The sequence below is a fragment of the Patiria miniata genome, unplaced genomic scaffold (genome assembly GCF_015706575.1).
Source record: "Patiria miniata isolate m_02_andy unplaced genomic scaffold, ASM1570657v1 HiC_scaffold_18, whole genome shotgun sequence".
NCBI lineage: Eukaryota > Metazoa > Echinodermata > Asteroidea > Valvatida > Asterinidae > Patiria > Patiria miniata.
In genome coordinates, this window is record NW_024037056.1 from 1,619,096 (window position 1) to 1,644,503 (window position 25,408).

General features: G+C 40.7%; 2 protein-coding genes across 3 annotated transcripts in view; one reads left to right on the top strand and one right to left on the bottom strand.

Annotated features, from left to right (window-relative positions):
* Positions 1–5,009, bottom strand: part of LOC119724137 (ras-related protein Rap-2a-like) — a 36,065-nt gene extending 31,056 nt beyond the window's left edge. The window contains exon 1 of the mRNA XM_038195058.1: positions 4,197–5,009. Coding sequence (XP_038050986.1) covers positions 4,206–4,766 — 561 coding nt within the window. The 5' untranslated portion in view covers positions 4,767–5,009 and the 3' untranslated portion in view covers positions 4,197–4,205. The remainder of the gene's footprint in view (positions 1–4,196) is intronic.
* An 851-nt stretch (positions 5,010–5,860) lies between these two features.
* LOC119724138 (mediator of RNA polymerase II transcription subunit 14-like) overlaps positions 5,861–25,408 on the top strand; it is a 36,816-nt gene continuing 17,268 nt past the window's right edge. Inside the window, exons 1-23 of one of the 2 annotated variants that reach the window (XM_038195059.1) lie at positions 5,861–5,950; positions 6,538–6,815; positions 7,606–7,711; positions 7,980–8,074; positions 10,076–10,154; positions 10,686–10,815; positions 11,493–11,533; positions 12,071–12,158; positions 12,447–12,475; positions 13,465–13,543; positions 14,382–14,425; positions 15,068–15,156; positions 15,816–15,960; positions 16,196–16,264; positions 17,001–17,043; positions 18,220–18,345; positions 19,602–19,680; positions 20,667–20,829; positions 21,293–21,512; positions 22,259–22,290; positions 22,640–22,768; positions 23,717–23,793; positions 24,883–24,997. In XM_038195059.1, the coding sequence (XP_038050987.1) occupies positions 6,619–6,815; positions 7,606–7,711; positions 7,980–8,074; positions 10,076–10,154; positions 10,686–10,815; positions 11,493–11,533; positions 12,071–12,158; positions 12,447–12,475; positions 13,465–13,543; positions 14,382–14,425; positions 15,068–15,156; positions 15,816–15,960; positions 16,196–16,264; positions 17,001–17,043; positions 18,220–18,345; positions 19,602–19,680; positions 20,667–20,829; positions 21,293–21,512; positions 22,259–22,290; positions 22,640–22,768; positions 23,717–23,793; positions 24,883–24,997 (2,175 nt within the window). In that variant the 5' untranslated portion in view covers positions 5,861–5,950; positions 6,538–6,618. The remainder of the gene's footprint in view (positions 5,951–6,537; positions 6,816–7,605; positions 7,712–7,979; positions 8,075–10,075; positions 10,155–10,685; positions 10,816–11,492; positions 11,534–12,070; positions 12,159–12,446; positions 12,476–13,464; positions 13,544–14,381; positions 14,426–15,067; positions 15,157–15,815; positions 15,961–16,195; positions 16,265–17,000; positions 17,044–18,219; positions 18,346–19,601; positions 19,681–20,666; positions 20,830–21,292; positions 21,513–22,258; positions 22,291–22,639; positions 22,769–23,716; positions 23,794–24,882; positions 24,998–25,408) is intronic. The other variant, XM_038195060.1, reaches the window with a different exon arrangement.

Consider the following 25,408-nt stretch of genomic DNA (forward strand, 5'->3'; position numbering starts at 1 on the left):
TGATCCATGCCTTGCATTCAGCAGAGTTATGTTCATTTCTTTAATTAAAAAACGTATCTCTCCTAAGTGACAAAATATTATTTGTACTTTGTAGTATTTTAAACTTCATCTTTAATAAATTCTATAGGGTGAAGACAATTCTTTTTTTTTAATATTTCATCTTTAATAAATTCTGTAGGGTGAAGACAATTCTTTTTCTTTTTTTACTTTTTTTTTCCCACTCATTCAGAATGTAATTTAATCTTTTCCCTGGATTTGTAAAAAAAAAAAAAATGTTCACAAAATACTTCTTCTTCAGTTCATTTGCAACAAACATTGAACAAAATTGTTGTAGAGAATTTTTAAAGACAAAGATTTTAATTGTGGGCAAATACTAGGGTATTTGTTTTCAATGTTTGTTGATCTGATCCCAGTTAGAAAACTGCAAGCCATTTCACCACATGCCCAATTGGCACTCCATAGTGCGTTGATACTTCAGAAGCACTTATCTTCAACTTTTGTAATGGTAACACTATGAAAAACTAGAACGATCCGAAAACACTCTTTCAGTTGCTATAGGGTGTTGTATGCACGAGTTTGCCATTTTTGTCGAGTTCCCTGATTGCATTTCATTAAAGCTGTTCAATGGGATGGAGCCAGACTATCTTTGCATGCATGATGCAGCCTTATTTTACCATCATTTTTTAAAATCTGGCTTTAAACATAAGGGAATGTTTAATTACAAATTTTAAATTATTCATTGAAGCAGACTGGAATTAATTAGGAGTTAACTTGCTTTCATTTCTCTTCGCAAGTTCCAAAAATTCAATATGGCCGACTCACACACCAACATGTCAGCTTTCTGAAAAGCAGTGAAAAAATCTGTGTTGAGGGTGTTCTGTGTGTGGTTTCCTGGTCTAATAAAGGCAGCACATGTGTTCACAAAATTGGCCCATGTTCAAGGAAAGGGTTAAAAAGTCAGTGCTTAAAACTCTAGGCATATAATTCCCACACACACATGCAGCAGCGCAACATCAAATGACCTTACTACCAGTACTAAGGCACTTCCTGAAAACACAGAGCCACCAGACTATTGTCCTAAATAAACCCTTAAGGCAATAACTATTGTCTGCGCACAATGGGAAGATTACCGCAATAGTTTGCAATTGCCGTACAGTACTTATTAGGGGCCGGGCCCATACAGATTGTATTGATCATTGACTCACTACTGAGAAACCGTGCCCGATCACTAGATCGGCATTGTGTACATATACATGTATGCAGTATGTGGACTTCCAGTAATAATTTTAAAGCCTCAGTAAAGAATCAAAGAAAAAATGTAATTTACAAAATTACAATCTTTCCATGTGAATTATGCAGTACCGGTAATTAACTACATATGTACAAATGTACAATGTAGTATTTAAGTTACATACGTGTACATGTGCCCGTACATGTCTATACAGGCAACACCCGCACATGTGTGAACATGTACAGTGTATGGTATTTCTGATAAACTTGCCAGTACATGCACATGTGCCCGTAGTTGTGCAAGTGTTGGGCATGTTTCTACTTTTGGCCCACCTCTAGTTGGGGCAGTCCCACTCTCAAAGTTACAAGTTGGGGCAGTCCAAACTAAAGTTGGGTTGATGTGTAATGGTACATGTTACATGATGTTATATATGTTGTACAACATGTATGTACATGTGAGCAATGTAGTTGGGACAGCCCGAAAGTGAGTTGGGAAGGGATCACACTGTGTCACATCAGTACATGTACATACTGTAAATGTTCACAAATAAAATGCATTGACAACACGTGAGCGTGAAACCACCGCAGTAAAATATTCTCATTCTGGTCACCGGATTCCACTATACAGCGCCATTATCAAAATACCCTGTGTAAGTCCACCTAAAATGGCATCATTCAAAAGAAAACAAGCTTTGAACTTAAAGTTTGAAGGCGGTTAAAAAAAGTTTGCCTGCGGGCACACTTTTAGCAAAGGAATCCAATTACAAGACCCGAAAAATAATAAAATCTACTGAGTTGAAACTTCAACATGCTTAGGTTTTATAAATGCACCTCAGTACTAAACTAACTTTTTTAGCAATTTTGTTGCTTCAAAAAACTTCTTTTAATGGACGTGCACAAGCATCTGTTGGAATCAGGTTGGACAGAGCGTATCTGTTGTAGTTCTTTCTCTTTATTCATAAAACATAAAACGATTGAAGATGACTTGTACAGTATGCAGCCTGCCAAAGTGGCTGAATCATCTGGGCGATTCCAATTTCCAAACAGTTTCCAAGGGCAACCAGTGGAGTATGACCAACCGCAGGCCTGAAAAACTCGTACATTCACAGAAGTTGCAATAAAACAAATTCTAAGTACTGCTTTGCCATGTTTTTTTTGCTGGGTATATTTTCCTTACTTTTTTGTAATTGTTTGCTCAATTAATTGCTACCAGTATTTCATTTATAATTTTCCATATTTGTTTTCCTATACATATTTATTTTCCTTGAATTTTTCCTATAATGTATGCTTATAAATACTATATGAATTGTACTTTGTTCATGCTTGGATATGTTGTATTGAATTGGATTAAATTGAGTGTATTTAATAAAAGATGTTGCTTTACTCTAGATCCCAGAGAATTGAGAACTTTATATTTCGAAAGGAATATGTTGAAGTTTGGACTTTTAATTTACACTTGTCTTGGGAAAAATGGTTTGAGGAAGTTATCCAGTATGTTTGGAGCAGCATATTTTTCTCGACTGATGTTAACGTAATTAATCCTGTTGGGTTTCTTCCAATATCCTTCACAATAATTTTCATGTCCTTCCGGGACGTGTCCTTCCTTGAACATTTGGTGACACCATATAGTAAAATATGTTTATTTGTAAAGAGTGCCTGGCATATCACCGAGACAAAACGTAGAAACTTTCATCCTAACCATTTCTAAACTAAAAAGAATGTTCCTTCTGGAACTTTTCCTTCCTTGCGGTGACACAGTAAAATGTGTTTATTTGTAAAGTGTGCATGGCATATCACCAAGACAAAACGTAGAAACATTCATCCTAACCAATTCTAAACTAAAAAGAATGTGTCCTTCTTAGGTTGATGATGTCTTCCACCGCCATGGCCCAGGTTCGATTCCTGCCCTAGTCCACATGTGGATTGGGTTTTCAGTCCCTACCTGATTCCATGGGTTTCCCCCAGAATATTCTTCTGGGTTTTCCTCCCACCTCTAAAACAGTAATCTCTTCTCATTGTATTCTCTCTACAGGTTTCTTCAGGCTTGCGTGCTACAGTTAAATTGAAATTCTTCAGTCCTGTCCACTTCATTTCCCACAAGAAGTAACCTCTTGACAAACTTCAAAAGGACGGACTCACATTTCTAGAATGACTGTACAAGTGTGTATCCTACTCTGTTGAGTCATCAACCCGTCCCACATGGGTACAATTGAAAGTGGACAAAAGTCTCACTTCACTGGTCTTCAACTTTAGGGGATGAGTAAGTAGTATTTGATTCAGGGGTAGTGACTCAAAACTTAGGCTTTCGAGATGGATACCACAAATGCACCCATTTATTTACGGAGTCTGGAGAAAGTAGACTTTCTGTCTAGTTTCAAAATAAGTACCTTCCATTTCTTTCATTGATGATACATATTGTGTAGCCTTGCATGGAGAATTTTAATACAATTTTGTCTCTTTATTGTAATTACCTCTGCAAAAGTTCCTTTCATTTCTGATTTTCAAGGATACCTTTTCATAATCATGGGAATACTATTTCAAGGCTGGGGAATGACTGGCTCACTTACTGCACCTAAAAATATGGTACTTTTTTTTGGGGGGGGGGGGTGTTTGTGAGGGGAAATATTTCTGGCCAAAAACAAAAGTAATGTCTGTAATACAGACTGAGATTTATGGACGTTGACACTGTCTCATTGAGCAAATTTTATCACGTTCGTCATAAATGTGTAACTTTCAAAAACAGTAAACAGCGATACTTGTATTTGTAGCATAGCACCTAGCATTTGCCTAGAAATTAGAATATAAGTTTTAACATAACGATGTTACATAATCTACATTCTTTCATAGTCTTACCACATTTATCATTATGCACACGTTTGCAGCAATATTATTAATGTCACAAGCAAATTTTATCCATTAAAACTTAAAGAAAAGATTAGTTGATGACTCGTTAGCAAAATACCCACCTTTCTTGGTCACAGCACATTACATCCGTTGCACAGTTTTTTCTTATTCCGTTTCCCGGGTTGAAGAAGCCTCATGATCTCCATGACACACTCGGCAAAAACCTCGTTCACGTTCATCGTGTTCTTAGCCGAGGTCTCGTAAAAGGGTATAATCCACTTGTTGGCCAAGCTGACACCCTCGGCGGTGGGAACTTGCCGCTCCTTCTCCAAGTCCGCCTTGTTCCCCACCAAGACCAGCGGGACTTGGCTGGACCCTTTGACCCTCAAAATCTGATCTCGTAGATTGACGACATCCCCGAAACTCTGCTTGTTCGTGACGCTGTACACCACCACAAAACCCTGGCCGTTCCTGATGTACAAGTCCCGCATGGAAGCGAATTGTTCCGTGCCGGCCGTGTCCAGAATCTCCAGGATGGACATGGTGTTCTCCACCTCGATCGCCTTGCGGTAGAAGTCCTCGATCGTCGGGTCGTACTTCTCCACGAAGTTCCCCGAGACGAACTGCACGGTTAGGGCGCTCTTGCCCACCCCGCCGCTGCCCAGCACCACGACTTTGTACTCTCTCATCATGCCGATTTCGTTCGGTGTTTTGTGCCCCGAATTAAGGCGAATTCAAGTCTATAACACACAGATCCCACTCGGGGGACTTACTTCTTACGTCTGGTCACCGTTTAGGTGATGATCGCGATTGTTTTGCCGGTGAAATGACATAGTTTTCAGTAAAGATTTCAGAGGAACACAGTCCAAGTCCATGAAGAGGCGTCTACTTTGCAACACACAGCTGTTTGGAATGTCATTAGAACGTGTAGTGCATGAGCAATGTGCACAATGCATGCAGCTACTGCGTGTGCAACGCGGGCGCGGTAAAACCCTCTAAGCTTCTAGAAATTAAGTGCATTTTGCAGTAGACGTCAATTTAATATACCGAGCCAGTAGTTTCTAAAAAAAAAATAGAAATGAAAATTCACTTTTCTTTGATTTGTTCCTCATCCTTAAATCACAATCAGCAGTAAAGAATATGAATGGAAGAACAAGATTGGAGGCTCACTGATTTGATATGATTTTATTTGATTTTGAAACATAAGAAAAAGGACGTTCACTGTATACAGATAATTTAATATGCCCACCAAAACCCAGAACTTTTGCTCAATCAAGCAAAGTTACAAAAACAACACAAATGCTTGTCCCCTGAAATGTGAAATTATAAAAATTAAACCCCTTGAATATTGAGTCAGTGCATTTTAAAGCGCATACGTAAGTTATATTCATTGGTGACTGTTTAGACAATATAATTTTTTTTTCGACTTATGTTTCTTTGAAAAAAAATCTAAAATCTAAAAAAGTAGTAACTTTGAATGGGGCATGATGTTTCAACTCACCTGTGGGTCCATTATCTTTAATATTTTAGAAAAATTAACAGAGAAAATGACTGAAGCTGGTAATGAACCTGCAAACTCCGGATCTCCGTTCCAGTGTGGCAATCTGGAGGTTGTAGGTTCAAACCCCGCTCCAATCAATTTCTTTGGTGAACTTTATTATAAAATTTCCCTTTTTGAAAATTTAAATATTTTTAAATAAAAAGTTAGGAGCTAGGTGTTAGAAGCTCTAATTTTTTACAAGTAGTTCGGACAGACGCCCTCTTGCGGCGAACTACTACTGTCGATTTTGTCGAAAGCAAAATGGCGAGCGTGAGTGACAGAAATTGTGTTGGAATTTTGGTCAGTAGTTAAAACTAACTTTGCAGGCATAAGAAGGTAAATTAGTAGTATTCAAAAGAAACACATGTAATAAAGTACTTTAAGAGTGTATTCAGGCGTTGAAATAATATTAAATTGTTTTGATAAGATGGGAAATTGCGAGTTATATTTTGGTATTTTTATTACCTGTTTTAGTGTTTACTCGATATGCCCGATTATTTATGGCGAGGCGATGGGGCGAAGTGGTGATTTGGTGATGGGGCGAAGTGGCCACGCAGGGAAAGTGGCTATGCCTATGGAGGCAAAGTGGCAGTGGGGGCAAAGGGGTTAAGGTCGAAGTGACAAGGGGCGAACTCAAAATGGGGCGAAGTGGCTGACACCTCTCGGCCTCCTGAGTTAAACTTCATGGCTGGTCGGACATGTTGTATGGGCGCATTCGGTAGAAAAGAATTTTCGGAAAAATTGTTGCAACCTGACGCCACTTCAGTGGTTGTGTACAAAGTTTATGGAGAGTCAAGAACATTTTCGAAGCATTCCCAAACATTTTCCATTTGTCAAACATCATGAAATATGCCGTAAAGACTAAAAGTTACATTACTCTGTAACCATTTTCAAATATTTCTATCATTGGATTTTTGTTTCAGTGCAAGCCGAGATAACGAGGAATGTGAAGAAACCGCATCTGCTGACGAAAGAATAGGAAAGACTTTTTCCAGGGTGCCACTATGGCACCAATCCTAACCCCTCAGGCCCAGGCTCAAGCCCAGATGAGTCTCACTCCGGTGCTGGGACAGAGGGCAGCGTCGCCCAGTGGAACCAACAGCATCTCGTTGGGGCTTCTCTTGGAGTTCCTGATCCAGAAAACCTATCATGAACTGATGGTGCTCTCCGAGTTGCTCCCCAGAAAGACGGACATGGAAAGGTGAGATGAAAAGATTGCATGGCGGCCATCTTGGTCTGGTACCTGGAAGTCAAGTTGTTCTCCATGCACAAACATCACCAGATTACAGAGACATAGCAAGGTCATTTTTATTGGGGGGGATACAAAATTCTTGAAAAAGGGTACTCGCACATCCGTGCTGAAATGTAGACGGGTTATTTTCTCTCCGGACACTTGGCCTCTGTAAAATCAAATGGGGGGGGGGGGGGTTACCATCTTCCAATGGGGCGCTGTTCAAATCGGATGATCATGCACACTATCGGGCAATAGATGGCGCTTTTCAGGGCAGCTCACGTGCAAAATTCCAAAAAACAGGCACTCGTAACTGCCACTGGTTAAAAAAAGACCTTTATTGTAAAAAAAAAGGAACTTGTTTTTAAAAAGGGGCACTTGTTATAAAAAAAAGGGTACTTGTTAAAAAAAAAAGGCACTCTTTAAAATTTTTTTGAAGGGGAGGTTGATAAACACTGGTGAAAAAAAGGCACTGGAATGGAAAGGGCAGTCTTTACTTGGGGGGGGGGGAATAAATACCCCCATTTCCCCCCCCCCCCCCCCCCCCCCCCCCACTGGCTACGCCTATGGACTTAACGTTTTATTTATATGTCTTAGATTTACTTAAAATTAAAACCACTCCTAATGTTTTTCTGTAGTGTTGATAACGTTCATTAACGTCAAACGTTAATTTCTGGAGTATTGAAAATACTTCTTAATCAACACTGTAGGGCCATCTCAACATCTCATCATTTTATTTTTTGGTTCACTTCGCCGTTAGGAAAATTGAGATTGTCAAATTTGCTCGGAGCACCAGACAGTCGTTCGTCAGACTCCTGGCCCTAGTCAAATGGGCCAGCAGTGCTGCCAAAGTGGACAAATGCGCGGTAAGTATACAGGGAACTATTCTAAAAGTAGGCTGTGTTTTTTTTGTAATTGCGCGTGATTTGTGGGAATTCTTCTGCCATTTTTGCAGCAATGTTAAAGGCACTTAGGAACATTCTCATTAATTTGAAACGTGCCTACCGACTTAATGAGATTTAGCTAATGATCTTAGTACCTTTACAGATTAACTAGCATTTTATCCATCTATTTGAAATTAATTGTTAGAGCTTTGTATACAGTTGTATTTTCCTTCTTTTTTTTGTGCAATAGGCGATATCTGCTTTTCTGGACCAGCAGTCACTGTTATTTGTTGACACGGCCGACATGTTGTCCCATATGGCGAGGGAGAACCTTGTTCATGCTCGGTAAGCATTTTATCGGTATTATTGCTTATATACAAGAATTAATGTTAAATGACTTCTGAATGATAAAAGTTTGCAATTTCTGAGGTATTTGGGAGGTTTCGCAAGTGAACGGATACGCTTACAAATACGTTTAGCTATCCGTATCTGTTTTTTACTTAGGCCAAAAAAAGAATAGTTCTGCTTCCGGTTACCCGACCGACCCTATTTTTAGGCTGCGACCCTAAAAATTTTATCGGCAATTCCAAAAAAAAAAATTAAAAAAAAGATTGAATAAATAAAAATAAAAACCTTATGTCTTGTCTGTCTTCACAAAATACCTCTCAACAACCCTTTTGCATCAAAAAATGCTTGTATTTATTGTTTTCTTACTTACATTCGCTATTTTTTCAAAAGAAACCTCCGTTATTTTTACAAATTCGCTGCGCGATTCAACTACTTCGCAATTCGATGTCTATAATCACGTGCGTAATAAGCGCAATGCGGCGACGACTGGTTCCCGCCGCGCCGCGCAGGAGCCAATTATGAAAATGCGGTAACTAGTCTGTGCACGGCTATGCGATGTTAGCGCTAGCATGGCTATGCAGGCGCAGGCACGTGCTCTGTCAACTGGTCGGAATCGACATCGTAAAAATGCTGAGAAAGACATCGTAAAAATGCCAAGAAAACACCGATGGAGAAAGAACATTTTTGTAAGTTAATTCACAGATTTGATCTAGCTTGTCTGTGTATGTATTTTCCGTGTTCAAGAGTTCATTTTGAGATCGCACTACTCGTATTTGGAGTGATACAATGCAGCGTGTTTCCTGAAATGTTCGACCCGTTGGCCGCGGGCCACACATGTACACATGTACATCACACACTTCGGAGTTTTGGCCAGCTCCCGTTCTTGACTAGCGTTGTGCCTATGGTGCGAACGACCTGAATTTCCCACAATTTTTTTTACGAATTATCGAACTTAAATATATTGACAATAATTAAGGTAGGTTTTATTCACTTTTTGTGGCCATTTTGTGTATAGCTTTCGTAGTGCAATAGAAATAGTTCAGGCTAAAACTTTGCATATAATTGAATACGCCATTCAATCTGCATAAAAAAAATTGGCAAAAAAAAAAAATTTCCGACCGACCGACCCTATTTTTGAAAGACATGTAATCGGAAGCAGAACTATTTTTTTTTTTGGCCTTACGTGTAGCGAGCGAGATCGTCTGCACGTATGACGTCATACGCCATTCACTATCCGCTAAACGTGCAGAGGACACGCATATCTCGCTCGCTACACGTAAGTAAAAAACGGATACGGATAGCTAAACGTAAGTGTAAGCGTATCCGTTCGCTTGCGAAACCTCCCTATTATGTATACACAGTTTTGGAAAAATCGCATTCTTGATGCCTTGTGATGGATCACAAGTACGTCATAAGGCTGGTCACAAGGAAATCACAAGTCAAATCACAAGTCCAGTCACCTGAAACTGCTAAGGGATGAAACATTTGAATAGCTTGTGAGTTGAGTTGGGATTGCATAACGTGGGCTGGACTTGTGATGGACTTGTGATGGACTTGTGATGGACTTGTGATGGACTTGTGATGGACTTGTGATGGACTTGTGATGGACTTGCGATAGACTTGTGATGGACTTTTGATTGAATCCTGATAGATTGCAATTGACTTGTGATTGTTTTGTGATTGACTTGTGATTGAATTGTGATTGACTTGTGATGGACTTGTGATGGACTTGTAATTGACTTGTAATTGACTCGTGATGGACTTTTGATTGAATCGTGATAGATTGCAATTGACTTGTGATTTTTTTTATGATTGACTTGTGATTGAACTGTGATTGAATTGTGACGGACTTGTGATGGACTTGTTATAGACGTGCGATTGACTTGCAATTGACTTGTGATGGGCCTGTGATCTCTCAAAAGTGTCTCCCTCCATCACTGGAAAATACATGATTTACTAACAGTGACATTCTCCTTTCTTGTTTTGTCTTTTCTTTAGTTTGCCTAACTTCTCTCTGCCCGTTGCTGTGGATGTACTGACGACGGGACAGTACAGGAGAATGCCCACGTGCATCAAGGTAATAGATAGAGATTGATTGTACATGCTGAATTCTGGAATGAATTGATGAAGTACAGAGGACAATCTAGCGCAGGAGTAAATTTAGTTTGAAGTCTTCATGCACTGAAGTTAGGATTCTGCAACTAATTCTCAGTACAGTGGCCCTGTTGTGAAGAAACTTTTCCACAACTCATCCTGAAACATGGGTCATTGCATAAAATTGGGTCCACTTTTTTGTCCTGTTCCTGTTACATCTGACATCTATGGTTTTATAATTCTGATGCACTCCTTAATGCAGTCATCCTCCAAGAGTGATTATGAATAGCAATCTACCTACCCAAAAAATACAAAAAATCCTTTGAAGTCATTCTTAATGATACTTGAAATGGCAAATAACAAAGCTCAGAGGTAACAGGGATGGGAAAACCGTCACACTTTGAACCCTAAATTTGTAGAATGATGACACGTAAGTGCACCTCATTACAATTGTAACTTTGTCTTTTTGAAATCCAGTTTTCTCGTATAACTTTTTACTTTTGGCCGTTTACAGGAGAAGATTGTTCCCCCGGATCCCATCTCTCAGAGTGAGAAGGCCAACGTGCTGCAGAGACTCAACCAGATCATACAGCATCGGCTGGTCACCAGTAAACTACCTTCCCAGCTCGCAGATTTGTCCATTGGTGAGTGGTACAAAAATATAACAGGGTTTGGTGGTGGATACGCGATTTTATCTCCCTGAGGTAATGGAAGTTGACAAGCTAAGTGTCACTAGTGCACATCTCTGCCCCCCTCGGACCTGTGAGTGACCAGAAGAATACTACCCAACGAAATATAATGTGTGTGGGGAAAATACACAAAGACCATATTTAAATGACAGTGTTGTAAGTTGAGTCCGTCACTAGTCTGGTCACAAGTAAATCACAAGTCCATTCACAAATCCAGTCACAAGTAACAGGGGATAACAAGGGAATGCCTTTGTCATAATAGCTTGTGACTTGGGACTGGGTGACCTGTGATGGCTTGTGATGGCCTTGTGATGGCCTTGTGATGGCTTGTGATAGACTTGTGATGGCTTGTGATGGACTTGTGGTGGACTTGTAATTGACTTGTGGTGGACTTGTGATGGCTTGTGATGGACTTGTGATGGCTTGTGATGGCTTGTGATGGCTTGTGATAGACTTGTGATGGCTTGTGATGGACTTGTGATGGACTTGTGATGGACTTGTTATTGACTTGTGATGGACTTGTGATGGCTTGTGATGGCTTGTGATCCATCATAAGTTCCTTGACTACAACCCTTGCACTGAACGCAAACCAGAGATAATGCTGTTTTGTTTGATGTCGTTTATGATCACAGTTGATGGAAGAGTCAAGTTCAGTGTTCCGCAAGAATTTGAGGTATATTATTATTTTCTAACTTTTTGAACAGATTCCTTTTCTTTATCAAATCCTAGTCTGTGGAATATCCCCTTGCACAGCAAGGGTCTATGATATGTGAGCAGATTCAGTGATTAATTATGCAAAACAAGACTGCGTCTTGACCTCGAGATTCTGACCATTCAGAGGGCGCCTTCAGTCGGGTTTTCCATAACCCGTTGTTGTATTACAAAATCATGGCAGCCAAATTGACCAATCAACTGCTTAGTCCACATTTCTGATTGAAATGATGTCACAGTTTCTTCAGTCGACTCTGATTTTCCGGCGCTCGCGGGGTCGCATACAATTTGCATTGCTCACATATATCAGACGTTGGTTACAGAGAGGGCCCCCTTTGGACGATGGGTGATATTCAGACTAATCAAATCTTTGCTTTTGATTTTCTTTGTTTGAAGTTAAAATGTTTATTTAACTCCCAACTAAATGTGGGTTCGTAATTGAATTTGAAACCTCTGTGAAAGAGTGCATTGAACTGACTGGCATTAGTCTCTTCTCCAGGCCACATTGACGTTGATGGGTGATGATCCCGGCATTCCATGGAGGCTCCTCAACATTGAAATCCTTGTCACTGATCCGGACACTGGAGGTAAGACTAACGGGCCTGGTACAAACTTCCTGGCAGGAAAGTTTTTATAGAAAATTGTATAGAAATGTTGATGATCATTGAATATTTTAGGTTAAAACCACCCACTTTTTACCAATTTAAGTTTGTCTGTCATTTCACAATATTCCGTTGTCAGCTTATAATCAGTTCTTGAGGGTCCTTAGTTATCATTTTGTTTATCTCAGTTCTTGTTGTTGTTTACTACTTGTTTTATTTAAAGAAAACAACACTGTCATAATTTTTTGATTTTATTTTGCCCGTGTGTTTCAGATGGCAAGGCCTTGGTGCATCCCATGCAAGTAAGTGAAACTTAGGAATTGCAAATTTTTTTTTTCTCCTTTTATATTTTGACACCATTAAACTGGCTGTAAAATTGAAAAACTTTTACCGTGACAGAAAGTATTTCCAAATCAGCAACCTCTTCAGGACTTTCCATTTTACAACAGGGAGAATTTCAAATATTGGCTTTAGATGAATTAAAAGAGTAGGGAGCTTTCCTTTCAGGGTGGGGGAGTCAAACGGATTATTATTGTCCACGTTTTTCCATTTTCCATATATGGTATTTGGGTTTGACCACTGTTCAAAGTAGCTTTTTTAAATTTCATCTTGAAATGTGGCAGTTTAAGCCAAAATGATGCAAACTTTAATTAGGGGCCGTTCACAATTATCAACATTTTCACGAGCGTACAAACCGTACGCTGGGGGGAGGGGGTTAATGGCCGCCGTACGCTTTTTTTTTTTTTTTTTAATGGCGATATGTTTTCTCGCCCGTTAATGCCCGCCTAACGCCTTTTTTTTTTTTTAAATGTCGATCTGTTTTCTCACCCGTCGCCACAGCTGACAGCCACAACCGATGCCGATCGAGCACTTGCCGAGCCGGTCGCGCCCCGCGCCAGGCCCCGCATTGCATCCCATGAACGTATTGTGTACAGCATGCGCGGCATTGTCCTACACACGTACATGAAAATGTACTGTATGTACATGTACATGTATAGTCCGTATCCACTGCGTGTTTTTAACGGCCGGTGTCACATGTCATGGCCAAAAACTTGATCTACAAAAGTTACAAAAACCCTTTAAATCACATGCAAGTGTCTATATATAGACTTGTGTGAAAAAAAATCGACATTTTTTTCGTACACTTTTAGGGGGGAGGGGGGAGTCTTGAAAAAGTGTACTCTTTGTACACTTGTGAAAATGTTGATAATTGTGAACGGCCCCTTACAGTGATTGTAATTGTCAATCTGAATTCCATAGTTTATTCATCTGACCTTTCATCCGTCCACAGATCAACTACATTCACCAGCTGCTCCAGTCCCGACTGTTCGGCGATGAGAACATGCTGCAAGATATGTACAGCTGCTTACGTATCCTTTGGCTCAGATCATATTTTTTTGCACAAGAATGTGAGGTTTGCCTCTCATTTTCAATAGGATAATGCTCTGCACAGTTCTGGATCCAAAGATATGTTTTCAATATGTTGTAAATTTCAATGCTTTCTTTTCTTTCGAAGTACCCATTTATTGCCCTTGATTGGATGGGCCCAGTCAGGACATAAAATAAATGCAAAAGAATAGGGCCTCACATACATTGTAGATCCTATACATGGTTCCTCGGATGTGCTGTATTCTTGTAAGATCTCGCAGTTTCTTGAGGTCAACTTGCACGCTCTATTTAGGTCCTGGACGCTGTGCTACTTTCGCGCCGACTTAATTGAAATAAGTGCAGCAATAGCTCGTCTACAGCACTGCAGTTGCTCTAAACGCCGTACATAAAAGTCGAACCTTTATGCATCTGGAGTAATGGGCCAGGTTAAAGCTGTTCAAGCAGTTCAACAAACTTTCATCAATTTCACTCCCTGTGATATGGACGCGAGAGAGGGTATTGTTAGCATGCGCAGTCTTAAAGTGTTTGCTCCAATTTCGAATTGAATGAGATCGGCACAGGGTTTAGAACAGTGCCGTGCCACTGCCATTTGGAATGACGATAGTGTGGCAGCCCTGTCGTCCTAAAGGATGGTGCCATGCCGAACTCAATTTGCCTGGCCAAATGGTTCTAAACGCCGTGCTATCCCCGTGCTGAATTCAAAAGGTCAAATTAATTGAGTTCGGCACGGCAGTAGCTCGGCGTCTAGAACGGGCTTAAGCCATTTTAGAATCTTGAATAACTTAAATCCAAGTGTGGTTTCCTTAACACCTACCACAGACAGCTTTTGTCAGTCTCTGCAGTTGGAGGTACTTCATTCCCAGGTGAGTTTTACTGGAAAGTGACTATGTGCCCCGAGTATGGAGAGCTGGTATGGACTCCGTGGACAAGTACCCCCTCAATGGTTACAAGTACCCCCTCAATGGTTACAACAGGGAGAGTTGGGTGAGACTACTCTATCGCATTGGCAATGATGCCTGACGCTCACACGAATAAAGCAAAGTTGCGCAAAAACCAGTGCGTGCAGCCAGTATCCACTCTGTTCACAAGTACCCCCTCACCGGCAAAGAGAGTACAGTTGGGGGTGACTGATTGACGCCATCTTGCCCGACTGCGATATTTTGCTGCGGAGCGCGGCCACTGCGTGTACCTAGTACAAATCCCCTGGTGTACGTGCGTCACACACAAGGAAAGGTGCGCGCGCGTCAACCAGCGAAAGGTATGTGTCCCGCCCATGGGACATCGTTGCTAGGTAAAAGGGCGCCCTCTTTTGTTTGCGCACGGAGCCCCTAACTCTCCAACTGGGACTTTCTGAAATCTCCCACGGCCAGAGACGAAAACAACAAAGATTGGAAGACTTTTTTTTAATGAAAATCTCCTCTCAACTTCCTACATGTTTTTAGGAAAGTTACCTCATCCGCACATATTTAGAAATAAGTGTTTGCTATTTTTTTTTTTTTTTTCAGGCACAACGACTCATCCGAGAGAGATGGGGTGAACATGTGATGATAGAGAAATACATGGCCGGCCAGTGTCTGACGCTGGCTTACTGGAGGTAAGTACTACAAAATCATGATATCTGAAAATGTCTCTGGTGCGCAAGCCTGAAGGAACTTTAAAAAGAAAAAAGAAGGAAAAATGATAAAGAAATGTGTCGTATCAGAGCTTTGAGAGAATTAAACTTTCTCAAGAAAATGTTAAGAAGCACAGGGGCTGAAGACTGGGTGCACATAGCAGTGTTGAAGTCGAGTCCATCACAAGTCCATCACATGCATGTCCATCACATGTCCATCACATGGCCATCGCAAGGCCATCATATGGCCATCATATGGCCATCACATGGCCATTACATGGCCATCACATGTCCATCACATGGCCATCTCATGTCCATCACATGGCCATTACATGGCCATCTCATATCCATCACATGGCCATCTCATATCCATCACATGGCCATCTCATATCCATCACATGGCCATCGCATGTCCATCTCATGTCCATCCCATGTCCATCACATGTCCATCTCATGTCCATCACATGTCCATCACATGTCCATCACAAGTCCATCACAAATCAATCACAAATCCATCACAAGTCCATCACAAGTCCATCAAAAGTTCATCACAAGATCACATGTCCATCACGTCTGTCATGTGTCCATCGCATGTTCGGTCACAGTATAAGTCAAAATCTCTTTGAATGTAAATCCTGCAGGTCACAGACTTTCAATGTGGACAAACCAGAAGAGTACAGCTTATCAATCGGCATTGATACCAATGACACAGCCAAGCCCCTCCAGATTAACCACAACCCCCCACTGTCAGTGGAAGATGCCAACGAGGTCAACAGGGCCATTCGGGTAGGTGTGATGAGGGAAACTTGATTTTAATTGATAGGGGTGCAAGATATATTCCATGTTAGGAATTCTTCCTCCTAGTATAACTGAAACACACATTTTTGGAATTTGCAATTTGTGTTGAAATCCATGGCTTGGATATTACCTGATTACTTCTAATCTGACAAAAATATAAATATATTCCAAGTAAGCTTTAAATTTTCCGGTCTCTTAAATGATTTTTATGCTTCATTTGCAGTGCGACAGGCTGTCGATTGAGCGGCTGCTGGTGGAGACTATCATCATGAGGTCAAAGGTCAAGCTTCAAGTAAGATTTTTTTGTTGGCTAAATGCCAACAGGTTCTGTTTAAATGGAATTTAGGCCCTGGCCGCGTAATTTTTATTCCTAGGAGGGTTAGGGGCAATGTCATGAATAATTCATGTTTATCCATGAGAACGGACAATGACATCAACAGCATTGTTGTTAGTTACTCAACTAGTTACAATACATTAAAGCATTTTAAAGAACGGTTGTCGTCGAGCTACCACATAGTAGCCTAGTGGATAGCGAGATGAGCTATGGATACAAAGATCCCTGGTTCGAATCCACGTCGTCGCTGCTCATTTCCATCAGCTATTTTTCTTCTCCAAATTTATCACTGAGATAATTTTAAATTAAGGGGAAAATAGAATGAGAACCTAAGTCTTGCAATGATTCAAAGGAAAAACTGAATTATTCATGACATTGCCCCTAACCCTCCTAGGAAAAAAAATTACGCGCCCTGGCCCAAGATGTTTTGACCAATGAGCGTTGTGACAAAGATCCAACATGCATACATGCATGTATGATGCGCGTGTCTAGATAAATGCTGTGTGCCATTGGATAGGCACATGATGTTGCCCCCATGTGGGCGTGGCTTATTGGATCGATCTATCTGTAATAGCAAGTTGCAGCCAAGTGATTCTGACATGCCCATGTTTTTAATCAACTGTGATCCCAAGCAAAAGTAAGTTGTACCTTAAAAGCGGTCACAAAAAGTATTATTCATTTTTTCTATTCGCAGGAGCTTCAGACAATCTTGGAGAAAGAGCTAACCAACACAAAAAGTAAGTTTTGGGGATTTGCTCTTTTCACGCTCCGCCATTGGGCATGCAGACCCTCGATCTGGCAACTTTACACAATAAAATAGCCGGTTCAGTGATCTGAACCCTGACACGGGAATCACTGAACCGGCTATATTTATTGTGCAAAGTTGCCAGATCGAAACTCTGCATGCCCATGGCGGAAGTGTGAAAAGAGCGAATTACATACGTTATAGGCAGGTGTGGAATTATGGGAATTTTTTTTAATGGGAGACTTTTGAGACGTTGGTGGCAGCAAACACACCAGTCCTTTTTAATTGTTTACGTCGTGTTTAAGCTGAAGCGTGCATGCTCAATATGACGCAAACAGTGAAAAAGGGACCGGTGTGTCTGCTGCCACCAACGTCTCAAAAGTCTCCCATTGGCTCGTCTAGCTTCCAGACTTATTTTCTTGAAACTCAATGTATTTATTACTTTCCCATGACAGAGCCTGCACTCAAGCACTCCCTGTGACCTATGGGTTCTATGCACGACAGATCCAGCTAACTGCGCTTTGATGGTTGAAATAGAACAGCAATTGGCATGTTTTTCTAGCATCAACGGACACTCTTTGAAAACATTGAACAGCTCAGTGGAACGATGTCTGCTATAGATTATTAGCCCTTAAATCATACCATTTCATGAAATTACATCAAATGTAAATGATCATATGTGACCTAATCTGTCAAAAGCAGACGCTTCTGGGCAGAGGTTGAAATTAAGATAGGGCCAAAAAACGCTGAGGGAGTGATTTATTTCGATTTTCAAATTTTTGCATATTTGTAATCCTGAACATATCTAAATATACTATTAAAGTTTGAAACCCTAATTTGAACTCTAAATATAGTATTTTTGATGATTTTTTAAGGTATAACAGTAAAAGAAATTACTGTTTTGTGACGTTCGAGGCCATTTTCTCCGTTTTCTACTTTTCGACACAATGAACTTCAAAATAGCATAACTCTGCCCAGGAATGACCGATTTCAAAAACTAAACCACCTATTAAAAAGAAAAAGGACATGTTTTAACAATATGCAAAAATCTCATTTTTGACCTTTTGCCCAGAAAAGTCTGATTTTGACAGAACAGGTCACATATTTGCCTTTTAAGACTGCAAGTTTTCCTAATGTCATGGAATTGCGTTGTCTCTTTTTTCTTCAGCACGCATTGAGGGCACCCCGCCCCTGCTCTGTGTTCCCATCGTAGAGCCGTGCAGTCAGTCTGAATACCTGACGATATCAGTCGATATGCAGACCGGTGCCTATCAGCCTTACATTGCACATGCCGGTAAGTTGACATTATTACCCCCGATTGTCACGCCAATAATCGTTTGGCAAACTCAAATGGTGACCGCTTCCTATCATCCTTGCATTGCACATGCCAGTAAGTTGACACCCCCGATTGTCAAGCCAATAATCGTTTTGGCATACTTACATGGTGACCGGTTCCTATCAACCTAAAGCCCCAGTCAGTCACACATTTACAGTTTGGAGCTATGAATATCCACGGTTTACCAAGAATCAATCGATCGCGATGAACTGTGGAGGTTTGTGGAGAAATTGATTTTCTAAGAATGCGCTACGATTTCAGGATGGATAGCCATGACTGTCTTAAGGTTTCACTGCGAATACACAACAGTTTGCCAAGAATATGGACGGATTGCTGAAAAATATTGACGGTATTACTATAAATAATGACATTAACGCCCCTGGATGTCTGCGATTGGGCCACGGATGGCCAAGGTTCTCCTACGAATAAAGCGTGGATATTCGTAGTACAACCTTAGCAGAACCCTACCACATCTGGGCATATCCATAGGACATTCATAGCGAATTTTTTGAGATTTCTACCACGAATGAGCTATGAATCTCCAAGAATATGTAGGAATAGCCACGAATAATACTATGAATCAGTATAGTTGTCCTACGGATGTTCTGCGGTTGCACCACGGATTGATTTTCATGAGGTTTCACCACGGAAGTTGTGAACAGTTTAAAACTTCCGTAGCCCCTCCACGAATACCCAAGGAAGATGAGGGATAACCACAGATGTACTGAGGATGAAAATGGTACTCCCGCAGTTTATCACAAATTTCAAACCATGGAGTTCCGTAGCTCCAAACCATGAATGCGAGACTGTGGCTTTACATTGCACATGCTTGTAAGTTGACATAATTACCCTCGATTGTTACGTCAATAAGCATTTTGGCACTATTTTCGTCCATACGCAGACCTTTTGTTTTGTTTTTGTTTTGTTTATATTGCAAAGCTGGTAGGTCACAAGAAATTAACGTGTCACTAGGAAATTCATTGACAAAATATGACAGAATCTTCACCCCCACTTGCCCCTCTCCACCCAGGAGTATAAATGGGTACCGGCATTAGCTGGGGAGTAACCTGCGATGGACTAGCATCCCATCGGGGGGAATGGAAATATTATCAGTTGTTTCATGCCAAGGAAATGGTAGATAAAGCCATCCTGATGGGCCGTTTTGACTCTTGATCGATTTGATGTAACTTTTACTTTATCCACATCCGTTGCAGACGCAACGTTATTGGAGGAGATGGAACATTGTTTGAACTGTGAACTCATCAAGCTGTACCAGTACATCACCAAACTAAGGTGAGAAGATTTGCACGTCCACGTTATCAAGATCATGAGTATATCGTGTTTAGCACGAAAATGCTGCTGAATATTCATTGTGGTTTGTCATCTTTGAATTTTCATTACTTCAGATATTTCTAGTTAACCCGCCATTGCAAACATACATTCTGCGCCAAGTAGTCCTTTCAGTCAAAATCAATCAAGTGACTGTTTTCAACCCTAAAGAGTTCCCGGCCCACATAAAGCAGGATTGACTGGCTGGGACTGCTTAAGTAACTTGATACAGCTAAGCTTTGAATCCGGGAGAGTTACAAAACAGCTGTGACCACAACTTGCCTGCTTTGTCTGTTGACCTAGTTTGACTAGTCACAGTGCTTGCTTGACATTATGATCTGACTCCTGGTGACTAGCCTTTGTTAAAAGTATAGCGGGGGAAGTGGAAGTGAAGTTTGACTGTCTGTGACTGCTTAAATAGCAGGAGGGTTGATGGTATGTAGGAATAGTAGTAGTTACCTGGAAACGGACCGACCGATTTCATGAGAATAAACCTCGCTCAAATTGAAGATATGGCTCATACCGAAAACCCTGTGAAATTATTTTGCAAAAAGAAATTTCAGTCGGAAAAAAAAAATTGGAGTCGATTTTAACCAGCTTTAACCAGCGCCAGGATTATTTTGACTTGAACGGACCCAGGTGCGGGATTGTTTTTCATGAACCTCGATGCCAGATGGGTTCAGGCTGTTATCTGCAGATAGCACACCCTGATATTTCCAGCCTTGCTCGCTGTGAGCTGGCCGCAGACTGATATTTCCGGCCTTGCTCGTTGCCTGTTTATCCGTCATCCTTTCCGAATACCGCAAAACCTTTGCGTGTATACACGTCATCCGACGTAAACTAGTAATAACCAAGCACACTTTTTAAGTTTGTTGGCAACAAGGACCACCAGTTACAAAGACCCGAAACTCTGCAATTTTATTGAAATGTTTGTTTTTATCTTACTACAGCTACATGTTGAGCATGCACCACTGTAAACAGTCTATTCAACAACTCCCCTGCAAATGTACCGACAAGCTCCCTCTAGTGGCCATATCGGCCGAGCACCCGCTGGCTAAGCTGTCGCAGAACAGACTCTACGTACATCTAGTCAAGCACAAGAACTACTACGTGGTAAGTCTCGTGCGGCCAGCCCAGCTAGCTGCAGCTTGCACGATAGCGCCCTCTATCAAATAGGACCGGTCAGGTGACCGCACATCAGGGAAACCCATGGTGCTCGCGAATCGCTAGATCAACAAACAAACAACGACAAACACTCGACATCTACAAACGGTTGGACCATGGATGGACATGTAGAAGTCTAGTCTTTAGCCATATTTTGAAATCACCTGACTTCACTCTCTTGTGCAAGCCACTGCCAAATATTGAAGAAAAGTCTCCTTTAAAAATTGAATTGAGTCTTCAAACTGGGTTGGTGAAATACTGAGGACGTTTTCTTTGCTGAATGACAGTTTTGGTGAAATTTGCTGGCTAAAGAGTGAGTTAAGTTGGCCTGATCTTTTTTTGCATCGTCTTGAGCACTTAAGGCCCTAGTCCGGGCTTACCCTGTTCTATTTTTTTTACCCCTCATTTCTAGGTGGTAGAGTTCAACAGCATCAAGAACCAGACTAATCTCCAGACCAGCTATTACCTGTTCCACACCCGGCAGGCCGCGTTCTTCGATCAGTCAGCCGGGGAGGGCGTGCCGGCGCCCTCTCAGTCAGACTGGGACTCCGGAGAACCTTTCCTTGCGCCGCTTAGTCTGGTCCCTCTGGATTCAAAGAGCTGCAGCCATTACCCCGACACACTGGAGGAAGGTTGGTGACCAGACCGATCAATAAATTATTGGGGGTTTAGGCTAATCACTGAAAAAAATCAAAGTTTATGGTGTTAACTGCACTTTGTGGCAGTCATTAGGAAAGAATGCAAAATTGAACAAGTGGAAACTTGAGGCTGAACCTTGAGGTACCCCGTAAAATGTTTTAAAACCTCAAGGTATACCTCAAGTTACTGCCTGTTGAAACGTGAGGTTGAACCCTGAAGTACCTGGTAAAACCTCATAAAACATCGTAAAACATAAATTTCAACCTCAGTTTATTTCCTGTTGAACTCGAGGTTGAACCTGTTCAACTTGAAGTTGAACCCAGAGGTACTCCGTAAAATCTCAATAAACATCGTAAAACCTCCAGGTAAACCTCAAATTACTGCCTGTTTAACTCAAGGTTGAACCCTGAGGTACCCCGCTAAACCTCATAAAACTTAAAAAAAACCTCAAAGAAAACCTCAAATTACTGCCTATTTAACTTGAGGTTGAACCACAAGGTATCCTGTGAAACCTCATTAAACCTTGTATACCTCAAGGTAAACCTCAACATACCACCTGTTTAACTCGAGGTTGAACCCCAAGGTATCCTGTGAAACATCATAAACCTTGTAAAACCGTTTAATTGGAGGTTGAACCCCAAAGTCAAACAAGACCTTGTACTGAGCCAACAGTGTATCAATTGTCAACATGAATGCATGAATGTTAACGAATGTTTAAAAACCTTCTTTAATTTTGCAGCTGAGGAGTCGAACCGAAACAAAAAACGCAAGGTACGTCTGAGTAGGCTACTTGTTTGGAAGACCCAGTTTAACAATTCTTTTTAAAACAGGTCTTTGTTGCTGTTTTCGGAGATGGTCAGACTATAGACCTCATTTTTACATCACTGACTGACTGACTGACTCACTAACTCACCGTTACTTGTGAACCGGGCAGTGCTGTTGTATAGGATTACCTCAACACACCAATGAATGCGCTAATTCTAGCTCATTGTGTACACAGATGCATTAAAAGTCTTCCAGTAAGTAGCCAGCCTGAATCAATTGAATAGAATTGTTGTTGGCTCTTAAAACACAAAAGTTGTTGGTTCGTTAACAACTTCCATTTTTGTCCTCGCAACAGCTGGGAACATCCCTGACCAGTTTCAAGAAGCAACGCCTGGGCACTCACTGCGAGTACTTCCAGAGGGAGTTGGTGCACATCATTGCACTGTGCGACCGGAGGATACCTTTCATCTCACTGTGTGAGGAGGTGGGTGGGTCAATCCAGCGTTCCTACGCCCCCTGGCAAAGCCAGGAAAATCATTTCATTTCAATTAAACAGTGAGATATGTTAATGCTTGTTAATGATATCAGAAATGTATATAAATGTTTGGGTGCGCCACTCGTTGCTATATCAGATTCGAACCAGCCAGCTGATCCTGCAAGCTCGGTGGTCGAGTGGTAATACGTCTGCACTAGTAAGCAGGAGGTCGTGGGTTCAAGTCCAACCTGAGTTAGCTTGTGATTTTTTTTAGGTGCAAACCCTCGGACAACACTGGGTTTACAGTGTTTCTAAAAATATTTTGATGTTTTTAAAAATAAGTTGGTAAAGGACAAAACCCAAAATTGAATATTTAAAGGGAATATTCATCATTTGCTTTTGCTGTAATTTTCAGAAATGGATGGAATTGGGGGGTTGGAAATATATAGCAAATATAGTTACACTGACTTTTTTGAGGTTTTGGGTTCGAAAATGCTATAAAAACCAAGAAAAACAATCATTTTCCTGTAGTCTGGCTCCCTGACTCCATATAAGAAGAAACAGAGCAGTTTACATACATTGGGGAATTGTAAGGTCAGGGAACCAGTCTAGCTGGCTTGTACCCGTTCATAGGTGTGTAATCGATTGCAAACAAGTTCGATGGTCAATTGGGGCCAGTATTTGAAAAAAAGCCAGTTTTTTCCAACGCTGGTCGGCTGACCAGCGTTGGAAATTGATACAAAAATACCACTTTTCTTGAAAATGACAGTATACCAGGTGCCATGATTTTACAGGATGCTTCACACTGTCATTCACTAACAGTCCAGCAAGGTATTTCAAAATGATTTGGTAGTTTTATTTTTTGATGTTTGCAAATGTTGTATTTTCCCTTTAAGGACAAAACCCAATATTGAATATTTAACTTAACCTCAGCTTTCGTGAATTTTATTTCGTCAGCTTATGGAGCAGGGTATTCCATTCCAGGGTATCCAAGTAGAAGCGGAAGGCATCGGAATGGTGGTCAAGTTATGCAGGTAAACAAATATCTAGTTTGATTTATTAACACTTGCAGATGGGGGAGCGGGAGGGGGGATAGGGCCTCCCCCCCCCCCCCAAGGTAATTTTTACAAAATAATTTAACCAGAGAAGCAACAAATTTCTTTTTGAATTTATGCTGCCGTCCAATCCTCCCCTTTCCATATCCTTGCACGAATTCATTTATTTATTTATTTATTTCTTCTTTATACTGGGTGGCCATTCAGTCCTTTTATCAGAACTGATCTTCCATGGGTCCCAGTAGGAGTAATACTACAATAAAACACGATTTGAACATTAAAATTGATAAAATCTCATTCTAAGTATATGTATGTATATTCGCATTGCACAGTATGAAACAAATTTTATTTTAAAATTGGAGAGCATGAAAATGGCCTTAAATAGCGTTCAAAGTTGAACGTAACAATTAGCTGAAAATAAACATAAACATTAAAAGTCAATTTCATCCAGCAGCTAGTGCCCAGCAATAGGCACATTATTCAATCCCTCAGACATCATTATTGTATATTTGATGATCAAAATTGAATTCATCAAATACTAGTTAAAAAACAAAACAATGGGAGAAAAAGGACCCCCCCCCCCCCGCGTCAAATTCAGGTCAACTCCCCAACCCTGCTGAAAAATTGTTGTAATCCTTAAGTATCTAAAATTGGCATTCATATTTTGAGCAGTGATTCTGATGTCCATATTTTGCACAAAATTTGCTTAAGCACAAAAACATCTTGCTTTAAAATCAGGTTACCGGCCAAAACTCCATGCGATTGTTATGCTAAGTAAACAACAGCTAAATACCAGTCACAAGCAATGTACATCACATGGAGTTTTGGCCGGTAACCTAATTTTACTAAGCAATGTTTTTTCGTGCTTAAGCAAATTTTCTGCTTAAGCAAATTTTCTGCTTAAGCAGCTCTATGAAATTGGGCCCAGCAGGTGTAAGTCATATAGCCAGTGTGATGATTCCTAGAAGAGCTTGCACAGGAATTTCAGTGGAAAATACCTTATCATCTGCTGTGCTTGAAAAAAATAATGATGTCAATAAATGTTGGTCCATTCTGTTTGTGTTACAGCTTGCCAGCTATCGAGGGCATCTCAGAGGAGACCAACATGTCGCTGGCCAACGCCCTCCTTGAATGTTCCTTCAGGTTGCAACTAAGGGGCAATTTATTAGCCTGGCAAGTTCAGGTAAAATGTCCGGGGAATTTTTTTGTTTGTTTTATCCATGAAGAATGACAAACAATGAGAGTTACAAAGTGATAGCATTGTGTGGTCGAGTGAAGAAATACAGGGTGAGTAAAAAAAATGAAACCCAAATGTCGGGACCATTGTTTTAGTGGAGTTCTGCACGTAGCACTTTCAAAATCTAGGATATGAAAGCCCAATTCATAAGCTTTCTTTTAGTACAAGAATCATTCAAATCACTTATGTACTTTTCAAGTAATACTTTACATATGAACTTCAAATTTGGTATGTATATTGTTCTTGGTAATCCTAAGAAGCCTATTGCATTTGGGGCCGAAAGGTCAAGGGTCAAGGTCACAGTGGCTGAAACAATAGAAATTTTGTCAGCGCGATAACTTGAGAAATACTTTACAT